Source organism: Kogia breviceps, chromosome 2 (genome assembly GCF_026419965.1).
Source record: "Kogia breviceps isolate mKogBre1 chromosome 2, mKogBre1 haplotype 1, whole genome shotgun sequence".
NCBI lineage: Eukaryota > Metazoa > Chordata > Mammalia > Artiodactyla > Physeteridae > Kogia > Kogia breviceps.
Genome location: NC_081311.1, coordinates 163,895,660 through 163,911,776, shown reverse-complemented (window position 1 = coordinate 163,911,776; position 16,117 = coordinate 163,895,660). Strand labels below are relative to the sequence as shown.

General features: G+C 38.2%; 1 protein-coding gene across 2 annotated transcripts in view; it reads left to right on the top strand.

Moving 5' to 3' along the window:
- The first annotated feature begins 1,240 nt into the window (after positions 1-1,240).
- Positions 1,241-16,117, top strand: part of PGAP1 (post-GPI attachment to proteins inositol deacylase 1) — a 68,864-nt gene continuing 53,987 nt past the window's right edge. For both annotated transcript variants that reach the window (XM_067026490.1, XM_059052404.2), the window contains exons 1-3: positions 1,241-1,648; positions 7,069-7,222; positions 9,913-10,088. In XM_067026490.1, coding sequence (XP_066882591.1) covers positions 1,502-1,648; positions 7,069-7,222; positions 9,913-10,088 — 477 coding nt within the window. In that variant the 5' untranslated portion in view covers positions 1,241-1,501. The remainder of the gene's footprint in view (positions 1,649-7,068; positions 7,223-9,912; positions 10,089-16,117) is intronic.

Sequence of the window (16,117 nt, the reverse complement as noted above, 5' to 3'; positions counted from 1 at the left end):
GCAGGCGGTCTCCAAACACTGCGCCACCAGGGAAGCCCGAGTATTCCCTTTTTAATGTACAATTTAAATCCTTTCTCAAATTACTCCTTATGCCCTGCACAAACTCCTCCCTAATTCCACCCCGGACCCCAGGTGCTCTCTTATCTGAACATCACAGTATCCTATGAGATACACTATAAGCTTCCTTTTAGTTTTAAAATTATTTGATTTTATGTATCATAGCCAAACTTCCTGTGCACAGAAAATCAGCCCAAGCGAAATGAAATTCAGTCAGTGCCAAAAATAATCCTCAGAAGAATTCGGCAGTTAGCTACAAACACGCACACACCCCATCTGCTGTTGGGTTAGCTTTAGAGGGTGCTACCGTGTCTTTCTAACTCCCAACAGACACTGTTTTGAAGCTGCTATACGTGATTGTGAATGGTTTTGGAGCTGCTTTTTACCCCCTTTTTGTGCAAAACCAAACCGAAATTCATCTAAATGAATTAAGTCACTTGAGGGAGTCTGAGTGGAAGCTTGAGCGAATTTGCCTCCACTTGTTAATGTGGAACCAATTTCCAAAGAGGTGGAGGAGATTCTGAGGAGTAAGGCAAGTCAGCAATAAACTGATCACGCAGATACCTATCGGGAGCATCAGTGTTAATGGAAAAAATTGGTAACGTTAAAGACTAACTTTGCTTTCTGTGATTCAGGCTTTCATCTTATACCAAGACCACAATCTCGTCGACCTGCTGGTGGTTTTTTAAGAGTCCGTGCTTTTAAGCGCTGTTACCTACTGGGCCGGCGTCGGCGGTCAAAGAGGGGGAGAAAAAGCCATTTGTTCCCTGTTTAAGCTAACTGGTCCAGAGAGCTGTGAATGTGCTCCACCACCGCTGGGAGAACCGAAATCGCGGAGGCCTGAGGCGTTTCAAAATTGAACGGTTAGGGTTTTTAAGCTGCGCAGGAGAGGTGTTCGCGACGTGACAGCTGATGGTCTCCGGGCTCTGATGTCCCCCACTCCCGGTTGGCTCACCATCATTAATCGCCTCCTTGTCTCCAGGTTAGCGCCCCCGACGCCCACCCCTAGCCCTTCCCATTCCTCTCTTGCAGGACCCCGTACTCCGCCCATCCCTCGCTAGTACCCCCCGCCCCCCACTTCTTCTTTCCCTCCAGCCAGCCTCTCATTGCCCTTCCCTCCCCTTTCCTCCTTTTCCTTTTCCTTTTCCTTTTCCTTTTCCTCGCGCCCCTCACCCTCCAACCCAGCCCACTTCGGTTTCTCCCTTCTCGGTCCTCCCATTCGCGCTCCCACAGCAAACGCCGCCTCCCCCCTCTGCAGGCTAGACGCCTGGCTGCAGGCGCGCCGAGAGGCTACGCGCAGGCGCACTGCTTGGCAGGCCAGCGGGCTGGCCAGGCATCCACGCAGGCGCGCGGTGCTTGGGCTTAGCTCCCCGGCGGGCAGCCGGGCGTTCTTGGGCTCCCTGAGTCGGGTCTCCGGGTCCCGCGGCGGCGCGGCGGCGGCACCATGTTCCTCCACTCCGTCAATCTCTGGAACCTGGCGTTTTATGCCCTTATGGTCTTCATGGCGACCCTGGGGCTGTGGGACGTCTTCTTCGGCTTTGAGGAAAACAAGTGCAGTATGAGCTACATGTTTGAGTATCCGGAGTATCAGGTGAGGTTCCGCCCTCCCTTCGCTGGGCGCTCCGAGGCTCGGGCCCCTCCAGCCTGGCCCTTCTGTGTGTTTCCCCTGCGTCGGCTCCCCGCGCCTTTCCTGCCCCCTTAGCCCAGCCTTGTCCCCTCTTGCTTCGCCCCGGAAGACTCCGCGGCCCCTTTCTCCTGCCCTTTGTGTCCTCTCTTCACGGTGGAGTGTTTGATAGATGGTTCCCCGAGCATGCTCCCCGCCCCCCTCGAGGTTGCTCCCCGGTCCCTTCGTGGTCCCAAATCCCAAACATAGGCTCATCAGAAGGGCCGGGCCCGACGCCCCTCATCCCCAGAGACGCAGCTACAGTCCCTCTCCCCAAACCCGGACCCCATCCTCCCCGCCTCCCTGCCTTAACAGGTGCCCCGGGCACTCCTTTGCTTACTACGCGCCGAAATTCTTCCCCTCCCGCCCAGGGGTTTGCGCGTCAGCTTTCGCTTTTCTAGAAAGGAACCGAGCTTCTGCAGAGCGTGTACCGGCTACACAGTTCCCAGGGTTGCCTTAGAGACTTCAGGGGTTTACGTCTGAAAGGCTAACCTGATGAGTAAATAAATGGGGAACTAGCGCAGTTCTCTCCTGTGAAGGTTTTGCGGAGCCCTCTTGTTTTGTAGGTCGTGGGTCGGTGCGTGTGCATGCATCCTGTGTTGATGCGTGTCGCCCCTTAACCAGTTTGCATACAAAATCTGTTTCATGGTGTTATTTTTGTTTTCTCAACTGTGTTTGCAATTGAAGAGAGACCCGGTCCTTCTTTCTCTTCCTCTCTCCGCCCCCACCTCTTTCGTTCCATTTTGGATATTTTCAGTCACAGTTGCTTTATCAGTTCAGCATAGTAGACGCTAGAATTTCATTCATGACCAGCTGTAAAAAGAGATGGTGACAAATTGCACAACCGTCCAAAGAAATTTCTTCCGAATGATTCTTTTCTTTATAAATGCATCTCCTAATTATGGAATATGTATTGTAATGATAACTACTTACCTTAGAAGTATATGTACTATAATACATATTGATACAATGCATTTAAAACCATAGCAGATTTATTCTTTGAGGTGAAGGATGCAGATCCTGATTGTTTCCGTGTACAGGTCATTATGAAGGAGCATATTATTTGATTATCCTGCTATTATTTAGATCTTAAAACTACTTAAGGTTTAAATTGCTGAACAGCATCCTTTCCCATGGGCAAAATTCGAATTTAGATTTCATTTGTTTTGAGATCTTTACCTTGGTTTTGCATCAGTGCTTATAAGGAAGTGGAAGCATTTGATACCAGATGCTATTGAAGGAGCACATTTTAACATGTTACTGTTGTCTCTTAATTTCTAAATGAATATGCTGGTTTATGCTTATCAGAGGCCACATATAGTTAAATATATGGGCTTTTAGTTTAGATTTTTAAAAAAACTGAAAATAGAGCCCTTATAATCTCCTTTCATTTTTCTATGGTTTAATAATTAGGAAACTCCCAATAGATTGAAGTAGGTCATTTTAGTTTTGTACTGCATTGAAGAGTTTGGTTAAAATAAAATCATTTTGGAACAATACAGTACTAATTTCCATTTATATTTAGATTACCCACAATTATTGAAACTATTTTAATATTTGCAGTAGTAGGAATCACTTAGTGTTGGGAACAAAGCATATGGACCTCACAGATATATTTCGTGCCTCATAAAATTGACTGGAAAGACACAGAAAATTAGTGTAGCTAATGCAGAAGAGCTCTTTGGGTTTTTTGGTGTTGTTAGGTAGTCTTATTTAGTTATTTTTGCTGTTTTGAGGTTTTACACTTCTGTTAATAATATGTTAGCACAGTAATATTACAGTGGCAGGAGTTTTTGATACACATTTTCAGTAAATTTTTATTTTTATTATGTAAAAAGTGTTTATTCATTACAGTATTTGTCTTTGACTCTTAGTCTTTATATTGTGCACACCAGGTTGCATTATTTTACAAATACAGTTAAAAGCTGCCTACAGAAATGATTCATTTTGAATATAATGTGAGCTTTCTGGATAATTGGGGTCAGCCAATTAAGAACCAATGGTTTGTTAAAAGTGTTCTAAACATATTTTTTATATTGCTTTTGATTATATTTTATAGTAAGCTCTAATTGTTCACAGGTTGGTATTCAGCCTATGGGATGTCCTGGTTGTTGGGTTTTCTTCTCTTTCTTGATGCTTTTCTTCTTTTTTACTGCTCGTTTGCATATTCTTTAGCGGGATTTTAGAGGCACTTGAATGGTTAGTTGAAACATGCTCAATTTTATTCTCCGTTTTAAAAATAAAATGTGGGACAGGAATTTGAAACTCTGAAAAAATTGTTTTGAATTTTAAATTGTTTGAGTATCTTTATTAATCCTCTACCTTTAGTTTTTCTGGATTCACTTATTCAGTTAATTGAACATCTCACACACCTACCAGGCAAAATACACACTATCCTTTAAAGCTTCTTGCCTTATTATGACAGCAAAGCAGAGCTTGTATTTGGCAGCAAACAGTTTTAGGCAAATTCTAGAATTCGATAAGAAAACTGGCTCTCTTTAGATATGTGACCTGACAATTGCTCTCTGAAAGGAAAAGTTGATATTGGGAAATATGACTCATATATTTTGTTATTAAGTGTGATGTTTATTTAGCATATAATTTATTTAATGACTTCTCTGTGTGGATATATTCTAGATCCTGGGTATGGGTGAGAGGGAATTAGAGATGAATCACACCTTGTGCCTTTAAATTTATGTCTTTAAAATATAATGGGGGAGACAGGAGTGAAATGGATAAGTAAAATATAATGTGTTAAATGTTATAATTTCACTGTTAGAGAGTGTGTACGAGGCTCTTCACAGAAGAGAGCAGCCGTGTTCGTCTTGGGTAGTTAAAGGCTATCGAGAAGAGGTTGTGCACTGGGCAGTGGAGGATGTGTATACAGTTCACAAGGTGCAGAAACAAGAAAATTGCAGGAATAAAGAACAGCATTTGTGAAGGTGGGAATACTAGGATACATTCCATAAGTAGTATTTATAGTATGTTATCATTTATGTAAAAAGGAGAAATAACCTAAAACAAATTTGCCTGAATTTGTGTATATGTAAAATATTAGTATTTCTGGAAGCACAAACTGCTAACATTTGGTTACCCTCTGGGTAAGGAACTGGATGGCTAGTAAACCAGGGGTAGGAGAGCCTTTTCAGTATATACTCTGTTGAATCTTGAATTTTGGAACATATTAAAAAATTTAAAATGTGGCATGTATAAATTATAAGGAAGTAGGTAAGAATAATTAGAGTGAGGTTTTAAAGGACCTGTCTCTTAAGTGTTTATCATCTGTGTATGCAGTGAGGAAACACATAAGGTGTATGTCTTAACAGGTTATTTCTTGATAGCAGTATAGACTTATATAATCTATAATCTATATAATATATATAATATAATATAATAAATATAATATAATTATATAATCTATATAATCTATAGTATAGATTGTTTAATTTTGGGGGTGGAGGGTTCTCATTTAAAATAATCAATATAAAATAATTTAAAATATATTGGAGTCCTGTTACTATAAATGTGGTTTTTTAAAACCCCTTGACCTTCTTCTGTATTTTTCATCATTATCCTTTTTGTATGTTTACATCTTTTCTGTCCTCAATCTAGTCAATACCCTTCCTGTCTTTTCCTGCCACTCACTCCCAACTTGAATTCTGTTGGATATGCAGCTTTGCCATTGCCTACAACTCCCACTTTTTATTTTTGTTCTACCTCTTTTTTCCACCTTTATACTTTTTTCTACTTCATATTATATGCCTTCATATTTTTAAATGTACATTGTCTCACTGTAAATTTTCCTTTATAATAGTAGATTATGAAATATATCAAGTAATATTCTTTTGCTTGTTTTTCTGTCTCCAGAGAATTAAATATTTCTTTTTCTATATACTTGCTAGTTCCTGTTCTTCTGAGTTAATTTTCAAGTAGTTCAAAACTTTTTTAGTTACTGTCCTAAAAAGAATAGTGATCTAATACGCACGTACTGCTATATCAAATGGTGTACTAAATTGAAAGGAGTTAAGATAACTGTTCCCTTTTTCTCTCATATTTTCTTTTCGCTTAATTTGTACCTAAAGAAAAAAAATATTACATCATTTTTATTTTTGATTATTTACTATGCATAATTAATATTGGGACTAGTCTGAGTTGAAGTACATGTACACATATAAAGCAAATAGTGGGGTTGATATCTCTGTATTTTGACTATTTGAGGAGATAAAGTTGCTAGTATCTTAAACAAAAAGATCACAATCTCTAAAGATGTTTTCATGGTGTTATTGGCACAGATTGTTTATGGTACTATCCTCAAAGGAATATTCAGGAATTTGCATGAATGATCAGAATTATGCTTTCTAGAACAGTGACAATTTTCAAAATTCATTCAGTAGTTAAAATTTTTACCAAGCACATGTACATTACTGCTAGATCATTAAATCTATTGATGTCTACTTAAAATCTACTGTTCAATGTAACTGGTTTCATTTTTAACAGTCTCCATCCCTTCGGGGGATAAAAGGAGCAGAAGAAGAGCTTATACTTTACTCCCACTTTTATAGATGCCTACCTTTTGGGGATGACATAAGACTTCATTTGTATTTTGCTGTTATGTGAATTATTGGCTCATTTGGTATACAGTAATATGAATTGCAGAGTAGTTTTAGGTTTGCTGATAAACCATGCACCAAGTCCATGAAAACTGAAATAGGTGTTAATTCACTGGAATGTTCATGGTGAGAAGAGTGTACATGTCTCAACCAAGACATGGCTGTAAGGTTCAGATTAATTTGTTAAGCACATTGTAGGTCAAGCATATTAAGTTGAGAGGTCAGGAAGCTGCATTATAAAACAAACTTACTTTCCTTTGAATGATGTAACAGCTTGGAGTATATAGTTAGGCCTGAGCGAAAGGAGAGAGACATTACAAAACAGTTTAAAATAGCAAAAAAGAATTCATTTGACAATGAGAAGCTTTTATCATTTCTAAGTATAATTGATAACTGATACTAAATTAAATGCATTCTCAATTACGTTAACATGGAACTTGCTGACATAAACTAGTGTTTTTCTCTTGCCAGTAGCTATTCTGAGTAATTTGTATTTATTAGAATTTCAAGTAATCCCATTTTATGCTTTCTTGAAGACTACATGGTTTAAAACTCACATAATTCAAGACTGAGTCTTCATATGTGTAAACTAAAAGTAGAACTTGTGCATTAAGTGTAGTTTTATCATCAGTAATATTTTTATATTGTACTATTTCAAATTCAGAATTGGGTGCGGTGAGACTGAATTGTATTAGTAAAACTGATAAAAGTGAAGTTTCTTTTTTTTTTTTCCTATAGAAAATAGAACTTCCAAAGAAACTGGCAAAACGCTATCCTGCATATGAATTATATCTTTATGGAGAAGGATCCTATGCTGAAGAACACAAAGTTCTCCCTTTAACAGGTATTCCTGTTCTCTTTCTTCCCGGTAATGCTGGAAGTTATAAGCAAGGTAAGTCTCAAAACTAAATTTTGAAAACTGTGAAATTCAACTGAAGAATTTATCAGACATGTACTCTGTGTTAGGTATTACGCTAGGTATACTGGAGACACAAATATATGACATTTTGTCTGAGAGAAGTACATGTGAGAAGTACACAAAAAAGAATAGCTGCAAGCCACTTTGCAAAGAGTAAGTAGGAGAAGATAAGATGGAGTTGAATGATAAATAGATGATATAGGGATTCAGGAATCAGCAGAAGAAAGAGATTTATGTTAGAAGTGGAGGGTACAGAAAACAGAACCTAAAGCATTGATTAGAGAAGTAAATCAGTGGTTTATGTTATTGCTGAACAAGAGAGGAGACTGGTTTCTTTGTTTTGGAGCTATTTAAGTTAGATCTAGAAATACTGAGGGAAACACAGAAAGGTGGGGGTAGGGAAGTTATGTGTACAGATTCCAAATGGAAATATAGCAGTTATTTTTGGCCTAACAGTCAGGCAATCTAGAAGTAATTTCAGCTAAAACCTGCTCTTTTTTTGTCGTTATTCAATGGTGTATTCTTTTGTATAATGAGAATAGAATTATTTCAACATTTAGTGTAATTACTTACACGTTTATCTATTTAGCTAGCAAATATTTATGGGGTACCTACCACGAGCCAGGCAGTATTTTAGATATTCTAGATATTAGTATGCCAGTAATATTAAAAGTTAGAAAGAAAAATAAGCCAGAGTAAGGGATAAAGGATAAACAGGGTCAGGAGGTGGTTAGTTTAGATGAAGTGGCCAGGGAAGGCCAGTATGAGGAAATGACATTTTGAGCGGAGGCTTGAATGTAGCAAGGGACTGAGGTATGTGACTATTTGGGGAAGACCCTGAGACAGGAACGTGCTTGGTGCGTTCAAGACCACTGAGACTAGAGAAAGTGAAAAGAGATGAGGATGGAAAAGTAGCCATAGGCTGTGTCATAAAAGCTGTGGAAGAGACTTAGAATTTTGATCTAAGTGTGATGGGAAACTATTGGAGGGTTTGGGTAGGAAATGATATACTCTGCTTTTTTAATTTAATCATTGTGTTTGAAATATAACACATATACAGAGAAATACATAGAATATGGCTATTAGGTTAAAAATGATTATAAAGTGAGTACCCATGGAACCAAAACCCAAGTCAAGAAGTAGAAGGTTGCCAGCACCCTGGAAGCCTCCTGTGTGCCCCTTCCTGATTAAAACTCCCTCCCTTCTAAGGTAGTCATTTTCTTGACTTTCTTTATAGTTTTAGCATCTAAGTATGCATCTCTAATACAGTCTACTTGTTTGGGGCTATGTTTAAATGTCACACTATAAATATAATCACTCAGTATGCATTGTTCTGTGTCTGGCTTCTTCCACTTAAGATTGGGTTTTTGTTCTTTTATCTAGTAAAAATAACTTTTACTGTTTTTATTATCATCTTAGATTTTTTAAAAATTGAAGTATAGTTGATTTACAATGTTGTGTTGGTTTCAGTTGTACAGCAAAGTAATTCAGTTATATATATATATGCACGCATATGTATATTAGTGCTTTCTAGGAATTAGGAGGAGAAGAGGAATGAGGAGTAACTGCTAATGAGTACAGGGTTTTCTTTCTGGGGTGATTAAAAAAATGTCTAAAGTTAGGGCTTCCCTGGTGGCGCAGTGGTTGAGAATCCGCCTGCCGATGCAGGAGACACGGGTTCGTGCCCTGGTCCGGGAAGATCCCACATGCTGTGGAGCAACTAGGCCCGTGAGCCATGGCCGCTAGGCCTGCGCGTCCGGAGCCTGTGCTCCGCAACGGGAGAGGCCACAACAGTGAGAGGCCCGCATACCGCAAAAAAAAAAAAAAAATGTCTAAAGTTAGATTGCAGAAATGGTTGACTATACAAAATATCATTGAATTGTACACTTTATACAATGAGTTGTATAGTACGTGAGTTATATATGTTAAAAAAAAAGGGAGTGGCAAACAGCTACTTTGTTTGCTAAACCCAAAACCTAGAGAGTACAAATGCAGGAAATGGGAATTGCATTTGAAACTAAGAGACCAGCAACTTAAAAAAAAAGTTGTGTATATATGTAGACTACTTTATCAAAACCTAAAACAGTGGAAGCAGAGAGACCATTTAGGAAGCTGTTACAGTAGTTCAGGCAAGAGATGATGTTGCTTGGATTAGGAAGGTGGTGGTGGAAATGAGGAGAAGCCTTGATTGGGGATATATTTAGAAGGTAGAGCATGATAGGATTTACTAATGATTGGATGTCATGTGTAAGAAAAAGAGACAAATTATGCATGAGTATTTACACCACTGTGATGAGCTGTAATGAGCAGACGTTTCTTGTAGGAATTTTCTCATTCTTAAAATCCTGAAGTGTGACAAAATTCCTATTTCTTATTCTTCAAGGAATCCTTCCTTCCCTTTTAGCTATTGTTTTCCCTACTGAAGGGGAAGCAGGTAGAGAATGAATGAACCATTCATGTTATACTTTAAAAAATTTACAGGACAAGACACACAATTGCTAAGTTGGTTTGTTTTTCTGAATTGCTGTTGTTAAGGATGTCACCCTGAAATAGGTTGTATTCAGAATATGGGATAAAGTTATTTGTTAAGAGACTTTGAAGCAAGAATAGATGAAACTTTAAAGATTTTTGTTTAATGTGCACTTCACCTTTTTCCTCTGCAGTTCGTTCTATTGGCTCTATTGCACTTAGAAAAGCAGAAGACATTGACTTCAAGTACCACTTTGACTTCTTTAGTGTGAATTTCAATGAAGAACTGGTGGCACTATATGGTGGAAGTCTTCAGAAGCAGACCAAGTTTGTGCATGAATGCATTAAAACAATTCTCAAGCTCTATAAGGTATGAGATAATCATACAAATCCATAGTGATCAACCTATTGGTTTTTTTTTTTTTTTTGGTTAAAGGGACTCAGCATATTTTAAATTATTTATTTGTTTGTATGGAAGTTGAAGCAAAGGTGGCACAAAGGTTTTCTTGTGTGGGACTCTTGTCATTTTGAACTCAGTGGTGGGTTTTGAAGTTCAAATTCAATTTACAAGAAATCTTACTTGTGAATTTTGGAAAAAAAAATTTTTTTACTTTATGTATAAATTAGGAGTGCAGTGCATTTCCTAAAGCCATTTGTATGGATTTCTGCTTCTAGTTTTGGCTAAATAACTGGTACTAGAGTAGACTACTTCCATATGTAAACAACTATAAAACTAGCCAAGGTATCTGAAGCACATGTTTTCAGGTGTTGGACCACTTGGACAACCAAGTGGTAAAGGACTGTGATCACTGAAAGAGGGGAAACATGTGAGGTGAGCTCCGTGAGTGCCCGGCTCTCTGCCTGGAAGCATTTTCCAGACCGTGGGGTAAATTTTTAGAGGTCAAGAACAGAAAATTGATATCACTAAGCTGAAGAAGGCAGAGATTGGAATTTGGGACTACCGAAATGGCTAGATTTGTGGTCAGGTAGGAGAAAGAAGAGAACTAGGCAGAGACGGGAGCTCTAGAAATTTGAATCTTTCAGTCTTTGAGTGCTGTGCTACATATGCACAGGGCAAGAGGCTACAAGGCAATAGCATACCAAAGAGGAAGTGGTGGGGTATGTCTACTTCAGGTGTAAGGAATAAGAGGGAATATGTGTCCCTAGAGAAATTTAAAACAGCAGTACAACAGACTCAAATTCATCTGTGCCAGCAATTCTAAACAGCGTCAGGGATAATTCTACTACCTACTAGGATAAGTTATTTCCTCCCTTGGTATACCACTGTGCAAGTCCTGGCAAAAACAGCTCATGGGGAATTGTGCATTGAATTGAGATTTGAGACCCACATGGTGTACAGGAGTTCTGACCAGCTAGTTAGAAAGACTTATCTGAATATTGGGCATTCATTTGAGACCCAAGAAAGGACACGATTTAGGAATAGAGCTACTCTAGCCCTAAAGTAAGAGCTACTCTAGGATCCACCCTAACAATGCTTCCATATAAGCCTCAAAAACATCAAAGTTAAGGATTTAGAATAAAAGATGCAAACAACAAGGGAACAGATGAGGGAGCTCAGTAGAGACATGGAAACTATTAAAAAAGAAAAAGGACAGGGACTTCCCTGGTGGCACAATCGTTTGGAGTCTGCCTGCCAATGCAGGGGACATGGGTTCAAGCCCTGGTCAGGGAAGATCCCACATGCCACTGAGCAACTAAGCCCATGTGCCACTACTACTGAAGCCCGTGCCCCTAGAGCCTGTGCTTCGCAATGAGAAGCCCATGCACCACAACGAAGAGTAGCCCTGATTGCCACAACTAGAAAAAGCCTGTGTGCAGCAACGAAGACCCAACGCAGCCATAAATAAATAAATAAATAAATAAATAAATAAATAACGAATAAAAAGGAAAAATTGAGAACTGAAACAATAAAACAGAAATGAAAAATTCAGTATATAGGCTTTAAGCAGGTTGAACACTGCAGAACAAGAGGTCATTGAATTTGAAGACAGGACAGTTAAAAACTATCCAAAATATGAAGCACTGAGGATAAAAGGATGGAAAGGACAGAGCTTCAGGAATCTGTGGGACAATACTAAGTAGACTAACACATACATAACTGGAACCCCAGAAGAAAAAGAGAGAGAAATATAAGAGGAAAAAATATTCAAAGAACTAAAGGCCCCAAATTTACAATTCTGATTAAAGTTTTCAACCGACAGATCAAGAAGGTCAATGAATGTCAAGCAGGATAAACACAGAGTCACACCCAAGTTTATCCTAGTCAAATTGTTCAAAACCAAAGTAAAGAGAAAATCTTAAAAGCAGCCAGAGAAAAAAAAGACTCTTTACCTACAGGTAAAACAATAAAAAGTATCGCTGGTCTCCATCAGAAATAATGAAAGCCCAAAACAACAGAGCAGCATCTTAAAGGTTTTTGGAGGATGATGGGGTGGGAGGGGACTCTCAACTTAAAACTGCATATCTAGCAAAAATGAGGGCAAAATAGAGACATTGTCAGAGTAACAAAAACTGGCAGTTTTGTGATTAGTAGAAGGAAAGAGGGAAATAAAAAATTCCCATTAGGTGAATTGCACAGTAATAATTGCTACACACAAGATTCATCATGGGTGCTAAAATTAGTAGGTGAAAGTTTGAGGAGGAAAAGGCTATTCACATGGTTTCACAGTATCTTTTCTAAAATATTTATTACCTACAAAGAGAAAGAACTTCACAATAAGAAACCTGGTAGACATCATCTTAACCAAGATTAACATTACCAGTAATAAGACATATTGATATCATGAATCTCCTGACATGATGCACCATAGTTTCTGTGGCATTATTGTCAAAAATGCGTAACCTTATTCTAATCATGGGAAAACTTCAGACAAACTGAAATCGAGAGACATGCTATAAAATAACTAACCAGTACTCTTCAAAAGCATCAAGGTCATAAAAAATGAGGAAACACTGAAGAACTGTCACAGATTAGAGGAGACTAAGGAGAAATAATAAATGCAAGGTGGGATGCTGGATGGAACCCTGAAATAGAAAAAGTACATTAGTGGGAAAACTGGTGAAACTTAGATTAGGTCTGCAGTCAATTCTGTTGCTGCACCAATGTTAATTTCTTCATTTTGATAATTGTAGTATGGTTATATTAAATGTTAACATTGTAGGAAACCGGGTGAGAGGTATATAGGAACTCTCTGTGCTATTTTTCCAACTTTTCTCTAATTGGTTCAAAATTAAAAGGTTAAAAAGTTTATTTTCAGTAATGAATCCCTTATGAGGTTTATAATTTATTTAGAAGGAAAATATATACTAATGGTGAAAAGGATGGGAAGAGGAGTAAACAGAATTATTCCACTGCAGTAAGAAGTATAATATTAATTCATGGTAGATAAGTTAAGGCTGTATATTGTAATTTCTAGAGTAACAACAACAAAAAAACAGATGTATCTAAAGAGCAAATGGAGGAGAAATACAGGTATACCTCAGAGATATTGCGGGTTCGGTTCCAGACTGCTGCAATAAAGCAGATAAGACCTAAATATAAGGCCAGACACTATAAAACTCTTAGAGGGAAACATAGGAAGAACACTCTTTGACATAAATCACAGCAAGATCCTTTCTGATCCATTTTCTAGAGAAATGGAAATTTAAAAAATGGACAAATGGGACTTAATGAAACTTAAAAGCTTTTGCACAGCAAAGGAAACCATAAACAAGACAAAAAGACAACCCTCAGAATGGGAGAAGATATTTGTAAACGAAGCAACTGACAAAGGATTAATCTCCAAAATATACAAGCAGCTTATGCAGCTCAATATCAAAAAAACAAACAACCCAATCCAAAAATGGGCACAAGATCTAAATAGACATTTCTCCAAAGAAGATGTACAGATTGCCAACAAACACATGAAAGGATCTCATCATCACTAATCATTAGAGAAATGCAAATCAAAACTACAATGAGGTATCATCTCACACTGGTCAGAATGGCCATCATCAAAAAATCTACAAACAATAAATGCTGGAGAGGGTGTGGAGAAAAGGGAACCCTCTTGCACTGTTGGTGGGAATGTAAATTGATACAGCCACTATGGAGAACAGTGTGGAGGTTCCTTAAAAAACTAAAAATAGAACTACCATACGACCCAGCAATCCCACTACCAGGCATATACCCTAAGAAAACCATAATTCAAAAAGAGTCATGTACCACAATGTTCATTGCAGCTCTGTTTACAATAGCCAGGACATGGAAGCAACCTAGGTGTCCATTGACAGATGAATGGATAAAGAAGATGTGGCACATATATACAATGAAATATTACTCAGTCATAAAAAGAAATGAAATTGAGTTATTTGTAGTGAGGTGGATGGACCTGGAGTCTGTCATACAGAGTGAAGTAAGTCAGAAAGAGAAAAACAAATACTGTATGCTAACACATATATATGGAAATTAAAAAAAAAAAAAAAAGGTTCTGAAGAACCTTGGGGCAGGACAGAAATAAAGGGTACAGACGTAGAGAATGGACTTGAGGACACAGGGAGGAGGAAGGGTAAGCTGGGACGAAGTGAGAGAGCAGCGTTGACATATATACACTACCAAGTGTAAAATACATAGCTAGTGGGAAGCAGCTACATAGCACAAGGAGATTAGCTCAGTGCTTTGTGACCACCTAGAGGGGTGGGATAGGGAGGGTGGGAGGAAGACACGAGAGGGAGGGGATATGGGGATATAGGTATACATATAGCCGATTCACTTTGTTATACAGCAGAAACTAACATACCATTGTAAAACAATTATACTCTAATAAAGATGTTAAAAAAAAAAAGCAGGGGCTTCCTTGGTGGCGCAGTGGTTGAGAGTCCGCCTGCCGATGCAGGGGACACAGGTTCGTGCTCCGGTCTGGGAAGCTTACACATGCCGCGGAGCGGTTGGGCCCGTGAACCATGGCCGCTAAGCCTGTGCATCCGGAGCCTGTGCTCCGCAACGGGAGACGCCACAACAGTGAGAGGCCCGCGTACTGCAAAAAAAAAAAAAAAAAAAAAAAAAAAAGCAGATGTAGCAATAAAGCAAGTCTCATGAATTTTTTGGTTTCCCATTCCATATAAAACTTATGTTTATATTATACCATAGTCTTAAGTGTGCAACAGCATTATGTCTAAAAAAATGTACATACCTCAATTTTAAAGTATTGCTTAAAAATGCTGACCATCATTTGAGCCTCCATCAAGTTGTAGTAGTAACATTAGAGATCACGGATCACACAGCTCACCATAACAAATACAATAATAATGGAAAAGTTTGAAATATTGTGAGAATTACCAAAAATGTGACATAAAGTGAGCAAACACTGTTAGAAAATGGCACCAATAGATTGCTCAGTGCAGACTTGCCACAAACCTTTGATTTGTAAAAAATACAGTATCAGTGAAGTACGATAAAGTGAAGCACAGTAAAATGAGGTATGCCTGTATTCATTCTGAAAGAAGGAAAGAACAGAAAGACAGATGGGACAAACAGAAAACAGATATCAAAGTGATAAGAGTTCAATGCAACTATATCAATAATTACATTAATTGTAGATGGATTAAACACTCCAATTAAAAGAAAGATCTTGTCAGACTGGATAAAAAAAGCAAGACCCACCCAACTATATACTAATCTGGATACTCGAAAGCAAAAGCCACTTTAAATGTCAAGATCCTGATAGATTAAAAGTAAAAGAATGGAAAAAATATACATACACACACAGATCGTATGAAAGCTGGCATGGCTATCTTAGTGTATATTCTAGGACAAATGATATTACAGGGATAAAGAGGGACATTTCATGATAATAAGAGTCATCTTGTCAACAAGGCAAAAGAATCTGAAGTGAGTGTGCAGCTAATAACGGAGCTTCCAGATTCATGAAGCAGAATCTAACGAACTAAAGGGAAAAATAGGTAAAGCCACGTTTAGAGTTAACAGTTTCAACAATCCTCTCTCAGTAATTGAGGAAATAACTAGAAAATCAGTAAAGTATAGAAGATTTGAACACTGTTAACCAGTTTAACCTGTTGACATAGAACACACCCAACAACTGTACAAACTGTGTTCTCTTTAAATGCACATGGAACATTTACTAAGGTATGCCATATGCTAAGCCGTAAAACAAGTCTCAGTTTCAGAGGATTGAAATCATACAGGGTTTATTTTATGAATATAGCAGAATTAAATTAGAAATCAACAAGAAAAAAATATCTGGAAAATCCTCAAATATTTGGAAATGACTTCTAGATAACCCAGAGGTCAAACAGAAAATCACAGGTAAAATCTGAAAGTGTTTTGAATTGAATTAAAATGAAAACACATCATCAGAATTTGTAAGGTTAAAGTAGTAG